The sequence below is a fragment of the Psammomys obesus genome, unplaced genomic scaffold (genome assembly GCF_907164565.1).
Source record: "Psammomys obesus unplaced genomic scaffold, mPsaObe1.curated_primary_1811, whole genome shotgun sequence".
Classification (NCBI taxonomy): Eukaryota; Metazoa; Chordata; class Mammalia; order Rodentia; family Muridae; genus Psammomys; species Psammomys obesus.
Window position 1 is genome coordinate 14,763,169 of NW_026592118.1, and position 21,064 is coordinate 14,784,232.

The window sequence follows — 21,064 nt, forward strand, 5'->3', positions numbered from 1 at the left end:
AAAGAGATCTAGCTCATGTTTCTTAGAAGATTCGTTTGTATGTTTAGCAAATGTGTATTTGCTGAGCACTTCCTCTCTGTATGACGCTGGGCCAGATTCTCTCTTGTTAACAGATGTTAGTGAGGTTTATGATAGTGAAAAGATAAGTAATTGTAAAGTCGTTTTAACTATAACAATATAAAAGTTGTTATAAAGGGGAGTGTGCTGGTTAGTTTTGTTATCAGTTTGACATGCTTAAAGTTATCTGGGAAGAGAGACCTCAATTGAAAAAAAAATGCCTCCAACAGATAGCCTATAGGCAAGTCTGTAGGGCATTTTCTTGATTGATGATTGATGTGGGAGGGCCCGGCCCACTGTGTCACTCCTGGGAAGGTGGTCTGGGTGATAAAGAAAAGAAGCTCAAGAAGCCATAGGGAGCAAGTCAGTAAGAGGCCTTCCTCTTCAAGTTCTTGCCTTGAATTCTTGTCCCAGTTTCATGATGATCTATAACTGTAAGCTGAAATAGACCCTTTCCTCCCCAAGTTGCTCTTGGTCATGCTATTTATCACAGTGCTAAAAGCCTGTTAGGGCATGGAAGATTATATTAGGTACCAAATAGCAGAAGTAGACAAGTGTGACAGGATTCCAGAAAATCAGATTTCATCTAGCTTCGAAAACAAACAAACAAACAAACAAACAAAAAAACAAAGCTGTTGATGGTTACCAAAAGTTTCCTTTTTGCTTATGCAGTGATATCTGAAATTATTTTTTAAATTTATGCCTCCCCAGTAGATTATAAATCCTTCTGAGTTTAACCTATCTTAAACTGTTTTCTGTGGTGCTCAGTTTCTTTTATGGCTGTCTCATGAATGTTTGATGTTCATCAAGTAAATAAGGCATATTGGCATAATTGGATAGGCCAGTAATACTTCTGACAGTTTGCTTCTGACTTAATGTATTACAAAAACATCTTGTGCATATGCATGTTAGTTAACTTTTTTTGTGGTGGTAGGGATCAGATCTAGAGCCTTGCACATTCTTAGCAAGTGACATGCCACTGAATTGTGTCCCTATAACCAATATATACACCGCTATGTAGATTTTACCAGGGTTTGATTTAATGAAGTGTATACACTTATGCCAAGGTAAGTGATTATGCATAGTTTAGAGGTATTCTTTAAGATTTCCTAGGAGTAAGATCTCAAAAATGTCTCTTGTGTTGCATTGTTTTAGTTTCAAACATTAAAATGTATAAGGAAATTGTAGCCTACAAGGACATTAGATCTTTGAGAAAGATTAAGATAAAAATGTAGTATAGACAAAATTATCCTGGAAAATTTCCTTAAATCTCTTAGAAAGTTGAGAATGCAAGAGTTTGAGTTTGGAAATACATTTAATAATAAAAGTATGGTTATATAAAATACATAAAAAATAATGGCCACATATAATTTTACAAGATAAATTCATAAAGGAAAGCACGTCAAGTTGAATTCAAGTTCAGAATCTTAAGAACTTATATGTATGCACCACTAAAATTGAATTTAGTATGATACCGAACCAATAAAACTTTCTTACAAATTGGTAAATGTTCATTTATGGTTTCATAGAGACTGAAAGAACCTTGTCTTTTCTTTCCTAGAGACACCATTTCAGCTTTCCATCCATCTTTATTTATGGACATACTGCCAGTGGGAAGACCTATGTCACACAGACCTTGTTGAAGACTTTAGAGGTGAGGATAACCCTGATCCTGGTATTAATGGATCCTTATTCCTAATTGCTACAGGTGGAATGGATCTGGATGTTTTATTCAAGTTTACCTTTCTCTAGAGTATATTTGTATAAAGTATTTCTGCCCAGATTTTGTTGGAATACTTTCAATGTGTATAAACTTCAAAACCTACTTGTTATTAAATAACTTGAACCCTAACATTAAAAAGTTTTAAGTTAAGTCTGATTTTTCTCTCTTTTATCGACACACAAGTAATAGATTCTTTTAAAAATAACTTGAATTTGCTTTTTAACATGGTTCTTTTTGACTTTCTTTTTGTAATATTGATTCTGATGATTCTGATTTTTCATAGAATTTATGTGTAATTTCACAGAAAGCATGTGTAAAGCTGAACATACTTCCATCATCTTCTTTCCAAATTTCCTGTTTGAATAATCTTCATCATTAGTACAGCTGTCAGAATTTTTTTATAAGTTCTTTTTGTATCCTCATTCCTGCAGTAAAACAATCTAATACATTCAATTGTAAAGTCATGACTTCATCTGTATTTATTCTTGGCCATTGCTATCTCAGTTTCATGTAGCATTGCTTGTTCCAAGTATTTCTGCATGTCTCCTAATTATAATTTCTTTTTCATCCTGTGACCTACTCATGCACCTTCAGGTCAGTATTCGGGTGATTCAGATGAGTCTGGTAGACTCATTTTCTTCTTCTGGATTCACCACCTAGTGCCTTCCCTATCTTCATACTGGGACAAGTAGTCAGCCTTTGGGATTGCTGTGATAAGTAAATGTTAACACATGAAAAAATGCATTACAGCATAGTATTGTAAGCAGTTAAAATAAAGTCCAGATGCTGTTAATGTATATAACCACACTCCTGTTCATGTCCTAAGTCAGCAGTAGCAATATTTACATGAACGGGCATGGCTGTGATCTGCAGCAGCTGCGCACACAGAAGCAGATGTGCAGGCCACAAGCTTCCGTCTGCTAACTCTAGTCTTGCCTAAGCTCCACGGATGCATGTTTAAGATGGCCTGATGAATTACGTATAGTTCCTATTGTGTTACAAACTTTGGTCTGTGTTGCGTCCACTCCTTGGAATGGCTTTCCTCTACTTACTGTCGTCATCTTTATTGACAAATGCTAATTTAGCCTTTTTTCCCTACCTCTTCTGGGAAGTGTTTCCTTACTTCTGATGCTATGTTAAATGTACCCCTGTTCTGTGGTTTTAACACTTTTAATTTTATTGTATGCATAATATTTAATCTTCTCAACTGTGATTTTGTGTGTGTGTGTGTGTGTGTGTGTGTGTGTCTGTGTGTCTGTGTGTCTTGTGTTTCCTGGATGTAATTTTTTTTATGTATTGTCCTCGTATACACAGTGTTTGGCATACTTCAAGGTTTAGATATTAGTCTTTGATCCCAAAGATAAGCTGCCATTTTATTTTGTTTTGTTTTTAAAAATTTTTAATTTATTTATTACAATTTATTCACTTTGTATCCCAACTGTAGCCCCCTCCCTTGTGTCCTTCCTCTTCTCCTCCCATGCCCCTTCCCCAGTTCACTGATAGGGGAGGTCCTCCTCCCCTTCCATCTGACACTAGCCTATTAGGTCTTATCAGGACTGGCTGCATTGTCTTCCTCTGTGGTCTGGTAATGCTGCCCACCCCCTCAGGGGGAAGTGATCAGAGAGCCAGCAACTGAGTTCATGTCAGAGACAGTCCCTGTTCCCCTTACTAGGGACCCTATTTGGAGACTGGGCTACCATGGACTACATCTGTGCAGGGGTTCTAGGTTATCACCATGCATGATTCTTGGTTGGAGTATCAGTCTGAGAAAAGACCCTTGGGCCCAGATTTTTTGGTTCTGTTGCTCTCCTTGTGGACCTCCTGTCCCCTTCAGGTTTTTCTGTCTCCCCCTTCTTTCATAAGATTCCCTGCACTCTGCCCAAAATTTGGCTTTAAGTCTCAGCATCTGCTGTAATACCCTGCTGGATAGATTCTTTCTCAACTGCCATTTTAAACACACAGGTGCCTGGGTTTCGTATTTGGCTTTAGACTCTGTTTACAAGGTCTTTGGTCTTCAGCTTGTGTGTATCCAGAAGGTACCTGTTAAACAAAATCATGAAGCAAGGAAGTTTTATGTTTAAAAGATGTATTACATTTTTAACATTTTGTTACTTTTGCAACAAATTAATCAGTATTAGATGGGATTATTACTGCTTCTGTTATATATAACCAAATATATCCTTAGAAAAAAGATGCTATTATTTCAGTCACACAAAAGTAAACAAGATACGTATCTTACGTATCTTAGCAGACATTGTGAGTGTTCTACCTAAGGAAATGAGGGTAAAGGAGGTTAGCAAATACTGATGGCACCTCTCTCATTAATAAATGTAACCTACTAGCAAATAAAATTCTCTAATAAACAAATTTCTTACTAGGAATTTTAACCTTCAAAAGTTATTTGTTTTCTTTATAATAATACTTTGAGAGGAAAATACCAATTTACTTTGGGTCCTAGAAGATAACAACACTGAAGTTATTTAAGGAAGGGACTGTTTACAAAGGTTGAAGAAGTTTTAAGGGAATCAAAAAGGAACAGTAATTTATTATGGCCTTAACCAGCCCCAGACCTCAAGGAACCATAGTGAATCACTGTTGCCAGAGATCAGCAAGACCAGTAGCCTTACAAAAAAGGTGTACCCAGCTTGAGCTCTGGCCTTTTGTAACAGAATGTAGACGCTGCCAAAGTGGACTGTCCAGGGAAGAAATACTGAACTGTTTCCTTCAACAGCTCTGTTTCAGGCCCTAGCTGCTGCTTCCTGTTGATGTCTCCAGCCAGGGCCTGGAATTTGTACAGTCAGGTTCCTGGGACATAGGATGGATGAACATCAGTAGGGTATGGATTAACAGAGGGAATTAGAGGCTGTCCCACAGAAACTTTATTGTTCATGTTTTTTGTTTACCCTGTTTTGTTTTTTGTTTTCAGCTTCCGCATGCCTTTGTGAATTGTGTTGAGTGCTTTACTTTGAGACTACTTTTGGAACAAATTTTAAACAAGCTGAATCGTCTTAATTCTTCAGAGTCAGGATGTCCTACAGAAATGACCTGTGAAACATTTAATGACTTTGTTCGGTTGTTTAAGCAAGTGACCAGTGCTGAACATCTCAAGGATCAGACTGTATATATTGTAAGTAATTTGATGTGATCATATCATTCTTAATTTGAAAACTGTGCAATAGATGCACTTCCATATATTTATTTTGAGTCTTTTTGTATAGTGCTCTGTGAAAGGTGCTTTTGTGATACAAAAATGTGTCAGAGCTGCTATTAAAAGGGAGCTTTGCTCTACAGAAGAGTTGTAACACCTACTTCCATAAGACAACACGCAGAATAGAATAAATCTAGCCAGGGTGTGCGAAGTACTGATGTTAGTGATCTGGTACAGCTTCATGAGGTGATAAGATCTGAGACGGACCAAAAAGAATAGTAGGATCATTAGTTACTTTGCTCATTGTAACAAAAACATCTTAAGGGAGGACAGGTTGATTTGGGTTTAGTGGTCCAGTATGGAGATCTAATTTTGGGGCGATGAACATACAGGCACTACGAGACTAGATTAAGTTACCAGTACAGTTAGCTATAATACAGATGAGCCTTGGACCTGAGAGATGTGGCATTCCGTGTGCTTATGTAATATGCCAGTGTTCAGAGGAGGATGAGATAAGAAAGAACAGACATGAAGACTGAGACTTTAGCGAGGTGTTAAGTCTACTCAGTGTGCAGTATCTTAGAAGCCTGCCAGGCTTTCCCGTTCCTGCTCCTGTAGCCAGAGAGAGCACTTCCTTGTTGGAGCTCTTTTGGTCTGTTCCTACTGTTTTCCTCCTTTGCTGGCATGTTTAGCACATTTCGGAGATACGAGGGACAAAAACACAAACCAGGTGATGAGAAAATCTCTAATGTGAGCTGTCTGCTTTTTCTCTGTATGTTTCAAAGATTTCTTTGTTTTATAGAATATTCATTGTTCTTAGTTTGCCTTTGCAGGCAATTCGGAAAAAACAAAACAAAACAAAACAAAAACAAAAAAACATGTTTTCTGTCTTGTAAGAAGTGGAAGGTTTTTTATTTTAAAATTCATTTATTTTATTTCATGTGTATGGGTATTTTGTGTGCATGTACATCTATGTACCACATGTGTGCCTGGAGCTGACAAAGGTCAGAAGAAAGCATTGGATCCCCTGGAACTGAAGTTATAGATGGTTGCAAGCTTCCATGTGGGCGCTGAGAATCCAACCCAGGTTATCTGGAAGAGTAGCAGGTGCTCTGGCCATCTTTCCAGCCCAATGCAATGACTACTAGTAATTCGCACCATTTCTTTGATGTATGCTAAGGTGACTCGTGTTTAACTCACTGTTGGGTTTTATACAGTGCAAATGTTTCAACATGATGAAAAGGGCAAATACCGTTTTAATATTATGAAAATTGTTTCATAATGTAGGGACTGAATGTCTTTCATATTCATAGAGGGCCATATCTGTAGAACTTGAAATATCTAAATATATAAATGTGCTCTTAGAGAAGGATGATTTAAAAAATGTAATTGATAGAAAATAAGGAGGATTGGCCCTAGAATATATGGCTGGCTTTAGCAACTAGAATTTGCAGGACGAGTTAGATTAGAAAGGAGAGAGAGCTAGGGTAAGGATGGGAGAATATTCATTTCTCATATCCCATAGACCAGTGCAAATACCTAGCAAACATTTGTTATTTGGCTAAACAGTAAGGGTAGAAAAGTGTACAGGTGTTTGGTGTCGAGCATGTTTTTAGAGTAAGTTTATGGAATGGTCTGTAACTATAAATCTATATACTTTATTACGTTGGAAATAATATAGAAAGTTGACTAAGAATTTTCTGCTTGTTAAAATGGCTTATAAATTGAGAATCTTCTAAAATGCCTTACTATGAATCATTAAGAAAAATATTCACATCTCAGTTTTCCTTTAAAATCGTAGTTATCTGATAATAGCTTTTGAAGAAGGATCATTAATTGGAATAATGAAATCATTAATTATAGCAGTTCATCATTATCAGATTAAAAGAATAGACTCTTAATTTGATGTTTTTGCTTTGTGTTTTTTTTTTTTCATTAAAGTAGATCTTTTTTTTTATTTTTTAGTTAGTCTGTTTTAGATTAGAATTATTTAAATGGAGATTGATGGGAAATTTCCTAATGAGACTGTGTAGTGGAAAAACTTAATTTTCATTTATATCTTTATTGCAGTAAGTTGTAGCTTTAGTTTGTCTAAACTAACTAGGAATTAAATATTTTAAATATGATTATTCTCATATATTTTTACAAGTTCTCTGTTAGTAAAATGGATATAAAATATCTGGATTATTCAGGAAAACTATATCTTGCATCTTTTTTTTGTTCCTAAATTAAGTGATTATGTAACTTACAATAAGATCTATTATTAAAGTGTCTATGTTTCTGATACAAGATAGGCTCCTCTGTAGAGAAGGGGACCTTAGTTCTCTGCAGAAAATGCACTAGATAACACAGGCCATGTTGTCATGTTTCAAAGCTAGGAAAATATCAGTGACTGAAAAACATGGGAGCCAATTTGAAGAGGATCATACTGACCAAGTATAAGACAATTTGACTATTAAAAAATGAGTTACGTCAAGCTGTTACTAACTTGGAAGCTTTCCCCTCTGCCTAGTTTTCATAGTGTCAGTTTATGTAGTGTCGGGTGCTTTGCTGGCTGTTGCGGGAGAACAATCATCAACAGTCTTACTCACCAGTGAACCTGTGAGTATAGTAACGTGGAGCCTGCGAGATCTGCCCGTTGTTGCAAAAGTGCCATAAATGTGTGGGGGTGTCAGTCACTGTCTCATTAGAGTTAAGGCTTATTCCTCAGGAGGAAACTGTACTCTAACTTTGGTCAGAAAGTAAATCCAAATTTATGATAAAAAGTTACAAGTTTTCTTTGTAGCATGAAAAGTTTAAAAAAAATCTTACAGTATGTCATGCTTTATAAAATACATTATGAATTGATTTTCATGTAGACATCTCGTTTTAAAGGTTCTAGATAAAGCTGAATATCTAAGAGATATGGAAGCCAATCTTTTGCCTGGGTTCCTCAGATTGCAAGAATTGGTAAGTCATTTTTGAGAGTGGCTTTCCCTCATAATAGATTAGAAGATCTGCTCCCTGTCCCATATGTTGCGTTTTTCATATTTCTCTGTCATAATTAAAGTTCAGGTCTTACCATAGTAATATTAATTTATGACTTGATAGAATTACTAAATTAGCTTCTAAATTTCAATTATAAATAATTTGCTGTCTGTTAAAGAATTTTAAGTATTCACTCAGTGGGAGAAGGCTAGACATTGAATTCTACAATAATGCTTAAATATCCTTTCATTTAAATCTACGAAAGTGTGATCATCTGGATTTCTCTCTGCTAGCCACTCAGTATCAGCATGCAGTCTTCACTCTACTATTATGTTATCATTAAACAGTCTCAAAACAACTGTAATTGTCATAGCCTAATGCAAAAATAGTAAGTAGAAAAGATTTATATGCATGTGTCAGTTTAGAGAGTAATTATCATAGAGTAAAAGCACAAAAATTTTAATAATTTGAAAAAAGAAAATTGATGAGAGAATTTAATCTTCACCAGTATCTGTATAGGAGTGCTAGGTTCAACACAGCTGTGCATATCTCCTGTTAGGAGTTTGCTCACACAGAGCAAGGAGCTGGCTAAGCAGAACAGTACTGTCTGTCCTTTTCAGGTGAGAGTAATTTAAGTGTTGATGACTTTGTGGTTGCTGTATATGTTTAATTTGCTTTTATTATCTTAGCAGCAGTTTGAGCATCCTGGCTGCATGCTTGTTTGTAATAAAATGTTGAGTGTAACATTGTACTGAGTCTTCTTCCTTCTCTGAAAGGGAAATTCAGTGTCCAGTCATGAGGGACTGCTGTGACAGAACAGTAACCTTGTGCAGGAAGGGTTTATTTTTGCCTTACAGTTCCAGAAGAGTTGCTGTCCACCATGCGGCGGGCGTTGCAGCAGGTTCTGAGGCCAGGATGTCAGTTAGGAAGCCACTGATTCCATTCCATTCCTATACAAGAAGGAAGGGGAGGGGACAAGAAAGAAACAGGAAGTCAGGTGTAAGGCTAGCTCTTCCTTACTTCCTTCTGTAAGGCTCTGCCCCCTAAAGGTTCTGTGTCCTTCCCAGCTGCAAACCAACCAAGGGCCAGCTATTTAAATACATGAGCCTTTGGAAACAGTTCTAATTTAAATGATTGCAATTTAAAAGTTTAAGGGGCTTCCCAGGCGTCACTGAAATCGTTGTCTCCCAAAATATGGACTCCTGTGGTTCACATTTGTCAAGAAGTGTGGGGAGGGGAGATAGATGGCAGGATAATAAATAGGCATTGGGGTCTGTGGATAACTCTTGGCGTGAGTTACTCCTGTTACATGGTGCTTGTCTGCTTTTTGTCCTTTCATTTTTGTTAGTTTGTTTTGATTTGTTGATGTGTGTGGGCTTTTGCATGCTTTCACTCAGTGTTTCCCATACTTGCTACCTAGAGTGTTGTTGCCCTTTATATTTTCTCTGTAGACCAAATAATGGTATTTAGGTGACGTTAGCCGTAATTAGGCCATTCACTTATTTTTGGTTTTAATCATAGAAACAATTTGGAGAAAATGTAAGGTTTACTGTAATTTCCACTAGAAAAGGGAACTATTAGTTTAACTTTTCTGTAAAAATGCCTGATTTTCAATTATATTTCATTTCAGAGTACTTAATAAAAACATTTTCTGTTTTTTTACATTAAGTATATGAGTCAATTTAATTTAAATTATGATAAAATTCATTGCATACTAAAAGTATTTTGATGAAAATATTGCCAACTTAAAATCATTGATCTTGTTTTATTTTTTATTTTCTCCATATATCTTTAACTTATTTATATAAAATGCCTTTTGAACTGGCAAAATGGCTCAGTGTTAGTGAACTAGCAAAATGGCTCAGGCTCAGTGAAGCCTGAAACCAAGTTCATTACCTGAAACCAAGATGATTGAAGAAAAGACCCAACTCCAACAAGTTGTCCTCTGATCTCCACAGTCATGTTGTGGTGCTCAAGCGTGCCTACACATGCGAACACACTAAATAAATTAAAAGAAATCTGTTGATTTTTCCATGAGCTGTATCATCAAGAATGTAGACAGAGCATACTTCTTAAGCCTAAATAAATTCAGAATTATTTTTTACAAAAAAAACCAATGACTTTTGTTTTGATAACAGTGTCCTTTGCTTTACAGAAGCTTTTCAATTTCATGAGGTCCCATTTATTAATTGTTGATCTTAGAGCCCATGCTGTTGGTGTTCTGTTCAGGAAGTTGTCTCCTGTGGCAATGAGTTCAAGGCTCTTCCCCACTTTTTCCTCTAACAGGTTTAGTGTATCTGGTTTTATATTGAGGTCTTTGATCCACTTGGACTTTAGTTTTGTGCAGGGTGGTAAGTATAAATCTATTTGCATTTTTCTACATGTAGACATCCAGTTAGACCAGCACCATTTGTTGAAGATGCTATCCTTTTTCCATTGTATGGTTTTGGCATTTTTGTCAAAAATCAGGTGTCCATAATGGCATGGGTTTATTTCTGTGTCTTCTTCTCTTCGATTCCATTGATGCACCAGTCAGTTTCTATGCCAGTACCATGCAGTTTTTATTACTGTTGCTCTATAGTACAGCTTGAGATCAGGGATGGAGATACCTCCAGAAGAGCTTTTATTGTAGAGGATTGTTTTAGTGATTCTGGCTTTCTTGTTATTCCATATGAAGTTGAGAATTTTTCTTTCAAGGTGTGTAAAGAATTGTGTTGGTAATTTGATGGCAATTGTATTGAATCTGTAGATTGCTTTTGGTAAGGTGGCCATTTTTCTAATATCCAGAATATATAAAGAACTCAAGAAGTTAAACAGCAACAAATCAAGTAATACAATTAGATTAAATCCAAAAAAAGTAATCTGTATCTCAGGGGTACAGAGCTAAACAGAGAATTCTCAATAGACGAATACTGAATGACAGAAAAACACTTAAAGAAATGTTCAACATCCTTAGCTATCAGGGAAATGCAAATCAAAATGACCCTGAGATTTCACCTTACACCCATCAGAATGGCTAAGATCAAAAACTCAAGTGACAACACATGCTGGAGAGGATGTGGAGAAAAGGAAACCCTCCTCCATTGCTGGTGGGAATATAAACTGGTACAACCACTTTGGTAATCAATTTGGCGCTTTCTCAGACAAATAGGAATAGTGCTACCTCAAGATCCAGGTATACTACTCCTGGGCATATATCCAAAAATATGCTCAAGTACACAACAAGGACATTTTCTCAACCATGTTCATATTCATAGCAGCTTTATTTGTAATAGCCAGAACCTGGAAACAACCCAGATGTCCCTCAATGGAGGAATGGATACAGAAATTGTGGTACATTTACACAATGGAATACTACTCAGCAATTAAAAACAAGGAAATCATGAAATTTGCAGACAAATGGTGGGATGTAGAAAAGATCATCCTGAGTGAGGTATCCCAGAAGCAGAAAGACACACACAGTATGTACTGACTTAAAAGTGGGTATTAGACACATGGTATAGGATAAACATACTAAAATCTGTACATCTAAAGAAACTAATCAATGACTTTCTAAGATAAAGCATTTGAAAAATCTTTCCTTTGGGGCTGGTGTATAGCTCAGTGGTGGAACCTTGGCATTGCATTTGTGAGGAAGTTTTCCTGAAGGGTTCCCTGCAGGTATCCAGGAAGGGAAGCAAATTGCAGGAAGAGATAAGAATAAGTACCCAGGGCAGACTGAGTTCACCAATCAGATCAGACTCTGGTGAGTCCAATGCCATGGTTCATTGTCCGCATATTAAAACACAGTACAATGTGCGAAATTGTTTACAGGCAATAGTCATTCCAGTTCCAGGTGAACAATGAGGCTTAAGGTGTGACAAGGTAGAAACTCCTTTACAGAGTATATGTGACCACAAGGGTGGCCTCTATAGCTTAAGGCCTAGAATCTAGTGCGGTTTCTGAGATAGCATAGAGGCCAGCAGGGCACAGAGTACATGTGACATCTCCCCTGAGGATGGGTGACAGTCTGGGGAAGAAAGAGTCAGGGACAATCATTCTGGAGAATTTGAGTGAGGTCTGCCTCTATAGCAAAAGGTGGTGAGGTCTGCCTCCACAAATAGCAAAAAGATCACCAGGTCATTAACAAAATCCACTCAGCTTTCTGCATCGAATTCAGGTATTTGGTTTGTATCTTTTCCATTCAGATACCTCTCCATGATAAACAGTGCTTGTCTGTACTAGGACCTCTATGCCTCTAACATCTTCCTTTCTCTCATAAAGATGATCAATTTTTTATAGAATTATTCATTCATTCATTGAACTGATTTTGTTAATCAAAGGAATTATTTTTCTAAGTAATACAAAACAGCAGGCACAAAGCTTACTTGCTAGGAGTCAAATAGTAAATCATCACAAAATAGTGCAATTGATGAGAGAGGGTCCTAAGAATACTTGTAGACAGGAGCAGATATCACATCTGCATTGTTAGCCTCAAGGGTGCCAAAAAGAGCATGGGAAAATACAAAGGAATGAGCAGATAAATTCTCTCTGGCTGGCGTGCCCAGGCATTTGTGCCCAGTCTATTAAAGGATAATATTTACTTTTATTATTCATTGTGGTATACTAAATGTAATATTTAAACACATTTCAAAAGATAACTCTTTTACTTTGCATTGGTGATGGGGGAGGTATTGTTCATCATAGTTATTTATATTTTTACTATATTGTGGCCATTAGTTTTTCTCAATAATTTGAAAACACACAGAAGACTTTCTTAATAATATGAAGTTATACAATGTGGCAGATCTACTTTTATCCAACTCCATGTTTCTTTTTCTCTGAGTTGCTGTAGCTATTTTAATAATAGGAAATGCTAGATTATCTTTTCTTGTTGTTGATTAATTAATAGCCTATGATTTTTTAAAAATCTCATAAAGATTTTGTCTTAATTTACAAGATGATGTGTTTGTTAATTCTAAAAAATAAGTCCCTGTGTGACTGCCCTAGTGTTCATGAATAACTGAAATGTTGATTAACCTACAGTTTTATGAAAATTCCAAGCAATTATGTATGAAAATTCACAAGTGGTTGAGCTCTCTGATTACGTTTTCTAAATATGGTCTACTAATATGCAAATGATTTGCTACATAATAAGCTTTGCTGAATTTAGTTGAAGATAAATCCAAAGGGAATTACTGTCCTCAGATTCCTAAACACTAAGTTACTTTTCTTTCTTTTTCTCTGCAGACTGACAGAAATGTGACTGTTATCTTTCTCAGTGAGATTATTTGGGAAAAATTTCGTCCAAATACCGGATGCTTTGAGCCATTTGTCTTATATTTCCCAGATTATAGCATAGGTAAGTTTTTCTTGTTTGAATAAATAATCTTTGTTAAGTTTTTGTGTTCAAAGTGTTGATCTATAGCATGTTTAGAGTGAAATACTTTCATATCCTCACCTGTTTGTGCTTGTTGCCAGTCTCAACTATATGCTATATTTCTGCATTTATAGCAGTTTTAATTTTAAGCTGTGAAGGACCTATTCTCATGGTCCCTAAATAAGCAGGTCTCATGTTTGTTAATGGTGTACGTTCAGCAGCTTTGATTATATATATTAATTATATATACATACATAAACACTGTGTATATACTACATCCACACAAATAAGAATCATGCTGGATTGGTGACAGAGAACTGCAGAGAAATCTTTACCATGTACTTGGATTAAGTGCCATGTTGAATGTATCTTGATTCAATAAATTTTGTTTGTCATTGCTGTAACTCTTACTCTGCCAACTGTCTGTTTGTCTTGTCTGTTTTCTTGGGGACTGTATTTGATCTTAAATTTTAAAGGTTCTAATATTTGTTCTCTTTGGAAGAACACAGTGCTTCCGTGTTGTTGAATTTTGAGCTCTTGCTATACAAAGATAATGCTTCTGACTCGAAGACTATAGCTATGGAGCATAAGGTGGTGGAGCGGCTGTGAGAAAAAAGCATCCCAGGATCGTGGCCTTGTTAACACTGTCCCTCTCAGCTAATGAGCTATAAACATTCATTGCCAAGAGCAACACATTTTTGCCTGTTTTCACAAGAACAGATGCCAAATAACACCTCTTGCTTTAGCTAATTAACTTTTTTATTTAAAGGAGCTCAAAATAGGTAAAGACTTTATTTTTAGTAGCTTCTTGTCCATAGAAATCACAAAATGGGGGAGGGAGGAGGAAATAATAGGAAAGAAAGCTTAAATTAAAGGATTTATTAAACAATTACTTTGGGTCTGTGACATTATATTGGTTTTTCTACATCAAGAAAGTACAAGTTTGGTATAATTGTAAAATCTGTTTTTTTTTTTTTAAGATATAAAATAGCATGGATGAATTTTCAGGATAAAATCAAATATAACAATCATTCTAGGGTTGCATTATATGAAAACAAGACCTTTTAACTGTATGATAAATGGAGCCATGTTACATCTATTAAATAAAGTTTTAGTGCCTTTTAAGCACTACAAACATATATAGTGTTTGTATAATATAATATACTCATGTATAGTGTTTATAGCATGAACACTATCATTATACATTTTCTATTAAAAATGAGTCATTAACTGGATATAACCCAATAAACCAGATTATTGGAAGCATGAAATCAAGGCAGAGGGATTAGCAGTGAATGGTTAACTTGTTAACTTGTTAATCATGTTAATTGATAGGTGTGTCATTTTTATAGTTTTGGTTTTAGGTACACCTTTCCAATTATAGTCAGGGGGCCAATTTGAAAGTCTTGTTTTCTGGTCTTTACTACATACAGAAGATTACTGTCTTTTAGCAGTGGGCTTCTGCATTTTGTTTTTTGTTTGAAGAGATCATGATAAGCTTGATTAGATTTGGTTTAGTTGTTGTCAGCATAGGTTAAGTCCTGCTCTATAACAATTTGAAAAACTCGGTGACTTATAATGTTCCATCTCAACTATGTGTTCCATCTATGTTCTTTGTTTTCCTTCCTTATTTTAAGCCCCTTGGTACTACTTATTAGAAGCCTATAATATTCTTTTGGTTTTAATTAAATATAAATATAAGAAAGAAAATAGCTTTTGTCATGTATTCTGTCTAATATGTTTTTGTTATTCTAGATCTATAAATGTAGTTTCATCTAAGCCAGTGGTTCTCAGCCTTCCTAATTCTGTGATTCTTTAATATATAGTTCTTCATGTTGTGGTGACCCCCCAACCAAAATTATTTTTGTTGCTACTTTATAATTCTGCTACTGTTATGGATGCAATGTAAATATCTGTTTTCTGATGGTCTTGGGTGACCCTGTGAAAGGGGAGTTCATGAACCCAAAGGGGTCAAGACCCACAGGTTGAAAACCATTGATCCGAGCAAAACTTAGTTATTATTTCTTCACATGCTTTGACCCACTTAGGACTCTCATTTTCCCCAGGACTGTACTGTTTTATGTCATGTGACATTGTCCCATTGCAGTTTATTTAACCTTAAAATCCCTTTTCCTTTACTTTTTTTTTTTTTTTTTGCATAGTTTTTATTTCTCTGTTTTTAAATTCACTGTCCTTTTTTCCTGCCATTAATCTTGCTATCCTCTGGAATTCTTGATCATTAGACTGCTTTTTGTTTTTGTTTTTGTTTTTTTTAAATACTGTTAAGTATACGAATATATTTATAATATACTAACCTATTACCTCTTTTATTTTGGTTTTCTTTCTACTGGCCTTTTTTTTCTTTTTTCCTGAATATTATGCTTCATTTATCTACTTTTTAAAAAGCTGAATTATAGACATTGTGATTTGAATATTTTTAGGCTATGCTTGATGTGTTCTGGGAGAAGAATAACTTTTATTCCAGGGCTAATTTTTAGATGTTTTCTCTCTCTCTCTCTCTCTCTCTCTCTCTCTCTCTCTCTCTCTCTAAGACCTAACACCACTGGAATCTTTACTGAATGTCCCATATATTCATCATGGTCTGTGCATTCTAACTAAAAGTACCATGAAGAATTAATAAACCCATGTAAGTTGGGAATTGTCTGACCTTTAGTTCTCAATAATTGGCCTTTGTCCTTCCCTCTGATCCCCAGAAGTTGTTCTTATTTGGCCTTTCGTTTTGTTCTGTGTATATGTGAATTTATATGAACTCAGGTTTTTGTCCATTCCCCCCCCCCCCAACACATACACATACACTTTTTTGCATTGCTCTAGAATAGTTCTATGCCGTTGGATACACGGCCTGAAGATTCAAGCTGTCCTAACTCTACCCCATCCTCTTTCTCCTCGACTCTGAGATTATTGAGCTCGTTTGGGACTCTTTTTGTACAGAACTGGTTAAAAAACCTGGTTGAGCCAGGTGTAGTGGCACAGGACTTTAATCCCAGCACTTGGGAGGTAGAGGCAGACAGATCTCAGAACTCAAGGCCAATCTGGTCTATATAGAGAGTTTCAGGACAGCCAAGGCTTCATAAAGAGACTCTATTGATAGATGATAGATAGACAGATGGAAAGACGAACAGAAGGAAAGACAAATAGACAGATAGATAGATAACATGAAGTGGTTTGATGGTAGGACTCACCTCTTTTATTATTCCAGGGCTAAATTTAGCTTCTCCAGGTACTGTGGTCCTTTATTGCTTGTTTGAAGTTTGATTATATCCATCCACTGTTAATTCTTCATTACAGAAAAGTTTTGTCTATATTAGGGCGGCTTTTCTTTCTGTGGTAGATCATGCCCTAAAAGCAAAACTGTAAGATACACAGACCAATCTAGAGGTTTTTCTTTCCTTTTTGTTTGCTACCTGGTAGTTCAGCATTTGTTAGGAATGAGACTTTTTTTAATTATTGTTATTACTTGGAATAGTCCTAGGCTAGTAGGTTAGACATGACTTGGGCACAGTAGACCTTACTCCTTTTATGTAGTCAATACTCAAGCAGTGGGGTTGTTCTTATAGCAGTTTTAGAGCAATTTACTGAGAATGTCCTCATGGCTGAAACAGGCCAGTGGCAATATCTAATGAACTTTGTTATGGGAAACCAAGCGTTATTGGAGGGATGTATTTACTGCAACGTCCATGATGCTACAGGAGTGCAGCCTTGAGTTGGAAACACGACTGTTCCCCAGATTTCCTCATCTGTGCATTTATGTACCAACTTTTCAGTGTTCATCCAGCCAGCCATCTCCTCCTTTTTGCTCTTTTTTTCTATCCATCCTGTTATATGATAGCTTATATATAAATACCTTTATTTCTAATTGCAAATTTTTTAGTATACCAACTATTTTCCAAGCATAGTTTTTTTTTTAAAATGTAGTGACATTATATTTAAAGTATATTAGCATGTGAAAGTACATAGGCTAAAAAGTCAAGTTTTAACCTTGTGGATTTTTTTTCCTAGTAGTTTTGTTATGAATATAATAATCTTCCATCTATTGTCCCCTTAGGGTAATTCTGTAAGATTGAAAATAGCTTTAGAAATGCTTTCTTCTTACCTGCTATGTTTAAAATATCACCTTGATACAATATATAACTGTTAGCTGAGTTTACATTGTTAGTTCTGTACATTTTTAGTCCATTGTTTGATCCAGTAGCTATATCTAAATAATGTCACAAATGAGAGTAGCTAATTAATCTAGATCTGGTGGTAAGTGGCATCGTTAAAAGATTTGGCTAATGACAACCTAAACAAAAGGAAATTAACTTTGTCAGAAAATCCCAGATTACTTTATACCTGAAATTGTGCAGAAGACCTGCACTTCTGGAGAACAGGCATAAGGTTCTCATTGTGGTCCAACAGTTCTTAACCAAAAGGTCTGAGGAGTAGATTGCACCATGAAGTCAGAGGATACTGCAGTGAGAATTAATTCCAGCTCATGTACTATGGCTAGGAAATTTTGAATAATAAATACTTATTTTTATTTATTTATTTGGTATTTTTGAGACAGGGTTTCACTCTGTATCCCTGGCTATCCTGGGACTCACTTTGTAGACCAGGCTAACCTTGAACTCAGGTATCCTCCTGCCTCTGCTTCCAAGGTGCAGAGATTAAAGGCGTGTGCCGCCACCCCCTGGCTAATTTTGCTTTTAGAAATTTTTAGCATGATGAAAATAAGGTTAAGACCTGAAGCATGCAATACATAAAGCTGTGAAAAAAGCAACTTTGTTGTTCTTACAAGGCATGTCCTACAAAAGAAGTAATGAGAAAGTACAGGTTAACATTTGGCGGTGATTATTAGAAAACTTCCTATTTAATGAATTATGTTTGTTTTTTTAAGTAAGAAAGAGGATCTCCTAGTTTTTTGGGAGTTTCTGTGTGTTACCCACTCTTTTTCTAGTTCATAATACTTAACAGGCAAAAAACATTAACTAAAACCTGTATTACTTTTCATCTTTGATCTCTATTTTGCCAGTAATAAGAATGTCAAGCTTGTCTCTTTGTCACTGTTTTATATTTATTGTCATCATTTAATGATTCTTTATAGAACATTTGTGGGGCCTTTTAGCTTCACTTATATTACTCATTCTGAATTATTTCTACTAAAAAGACTTTCTGACAACAAATGCTGAGGGTTTCTTTTTTTTCTTTTTCCATCCAACAATCAATTCTTCAATTGCTTGGTCCAGTTTAACAATTGCTTGTCAATTCTATTGGAACTGTTTTTCAGGAATTGGTGTAGAAAGCACAGATTCAGCCTGACAGAGCTGCTTCTCCTGCAGATAGATGCCATCTCCAAGTGCAGGACTGACTTCTGAAAACTGACTCTAAATTGGGGTTCCCATGGTCCTCTCTTCTAGTTTAGCAGTTTGCCTTTGGGGCTCACAGAACTCAAGAAAGCACTGCACTTTCTTTCTTACTATTGAACTTGCTACTGTCAGATTATTGTCAGAGATTAAAAGAAGCAAAACAGATATGGGCATTTGGATGAAGAGCTACAAAACTGAGGTGCAGAGATGTCCCAAGCCTGGAAGCTCTGCCCAGTAGAGTTGAGGTGTTTGCAGCGAGCATTTGGATTCCTTCACCATCCTGCACTGTATCTGAACTCCATTGTTTAGGGGTGTTCATGGAGCCTCTTTTACATGCTGCAGTTGGCTAAATCATTGCCCATTGGGAAGAACTTGCCCTTAAGCCTTTCTCTTCTTCCCCAAGGCCAAGGTGTAGCAACTCTAGCAACTGTTCTGCTCTGTAAGCCATCTAGAGGTGCAGTCGAGTCACCTCATTGGTGCAAGCTCAGGTGTGTTTAGAAGACACTTAGTGGGAGATGCTTAACCCAAGTTTTGTGCCAGGAAGAAAAAGAAATATTAGTAATTCTATCACAAAATTACACCTTTCTAACTGATAATTACTTTATTTTCCTTAATCATTGTTGAATCTAAATATTTGTTTTTAAAAAATATTTATAAAATCCTGAACATAAGGATTATGGTTCTGTACTGGTCATTTAAGTTAGTTTGTGTCCTATGAACAGGGAACCTTCAAAAGATCCTGTCCCATGACCACCCTCCCGAGTATTCAGCTGACTTTTATGCCGCCTACATCAATATTCTCCTCGGAGTCTTCTACACGGTCTGCCGAGATCTGAATGAGCTCAGGCATCTGGTGAGTATGCACGTGCGCGCGCACACACACACACACACACACACACACACACACACACACACACACTTGCTTGCCTATATCCTTTAATGTTTTCCCATTTAGAAAATCTTGAGACAAGCTAGAAGCTGAGAGTATGTTTCAGAAGTTTGGAAATGGCTTTTTGTGGCTAATCTACCCTAAAAGGATTGAGGTCTATGGGTTAGTGCATACCTAAATCCAGTAAGAAAATTTGCATTCATCATCTGTTCCCTCTTTAAGTTATTTTGAATGTGTCTTTGTGTGTGTGCATGTGTGTGTGGGTGTGTGCACACAGAGGCTTGAGGAGGCTCTTAGGTGTTCTGCTCTGTCACTTACTCTTTCGAGCCAGGCTCTCCCATGGGACCTGGAGCTCACATTTTTCTGCTACGCTGGCCATGGGGAAGTCCCAGTGATCCGCCTGTCTCCACCCTCCTCATTACTAGGTTACAGGTGTGTCTTTTCTCAATAGTCTTTTCTGTGTGTGCTTTCAAATCTGCTGTAGGAATTTCTATCTGTGTAATTATATTTTGAGGCTACCTATATAGGCAGCAAAGACAGAAAAAAAATAAAGTGCTATTTTGAATATTCATTTAGATTTGCTTTCTCTGACGATGCATTTGGTAGTTCAAAAATGTAATTATAATTGTTAGAAAAGCCAGATAAAGAGGTTATTTTTTTTCATACTCATCTAAACAACAAATAGAAAAGCCTATTTGCTTAACCTCAATTTTGCCTATTTTTTAAACATGTCATGTATTTAAATTCCTCCAATATATCAAAGTGAGACTTAGAATGATGGGAAGTCACTCAGAGATGACTGAATTGTTTAGAAGTTGGCAGTATCTGCTTAGGCTGTCTTCTTTCTTTTGTCCCTTTGGATAGTGGGAAGAGAGTGGCTTAGTGACTGAGAGAGAGAGAGTGTCAAAATAAGGATAATTGGTACAATGACCAGCTAGTAAAATGTAGTCACTACTCTATTTGATGGTGTTGATATTTGCTGTAATTACTTTATAAGATAATGAAAGTATTGAGTAATTTTAAATTTTATTTTACAGATTTGAAAATAGGTTTTAATTTATAGAAAAGTTTCAAGTTTAGAAAAAGAACTCATTTCTTGATTTCTCAAACCATGTGAGAGTAAGTGTTTACCTGATATCCTACTATCTCTGAATACTCCAGCATGTATTCCATTTTCTTTTCTTTTGGCTTTTTGAGATAGGGTTTCTATGTGTAGCCTTGGCTCTCCTGGACTCACTTTGTAGACCAGGCTGGCCTTGAACTCACAGTGATCCATCTGCTTCTGCCTCCCTGAGCACTGGGCTCAGAGGCGTGCTAGCATGTGTTTCTTACCAAGACATACGCCCAACTAACTGCAATTTCACAGTCAAAATCAGAAACTCGATGGTGGGTGAGAGAGGAGAGAGAGAGGGCAGGACAACTCAGCTGGTAAAGTGCTTGACTGAGAAGTGTGGAGACCTGATTTGACAACAAGACAGGAAAAAAAAGAACTGTAATTGATGACAAATGCTTGTAATCCCAGAGCTGGGGAGACAGAGAGAGGAGGATCCCTGGG

General features: G+C 36.3%; 1 protein-coding gene across 1 annotated transcript in view; it reads left to right on the plus strand.

The window, feature by feature from the left end:
• The window catches only part of Orc5 (origin recognition complex subunit 5), a 62,307-nt gene that overhangs the window by 1,246 nt on the left and 39,997 nt on the right, over positions 1–21,064 (plus strand). Inside the window, exons 2-6 of the mRNA XM_055613002.1 lie at positions 1,619–1,711; positions 4,707–4,907; positions 7,803–7,877; positions 13,125–13,236; positions 19,343–19,473. Of these exons, the coding sequence (XP_055468977.1) occupies positions 1,619–1,711; positions 4,707–4,907; positions 7,803–7,877; positions 13,125–13,236; positions 19,343–19,473 (612 nt within the window). The remainder of the gene's footprint in view (positions 1–1,618; positions 1,712–4,706; positions 4,908–7,802; positions 7,878–13,124; positions 13,237–19,342; positions 19,474–21,064) is intronic.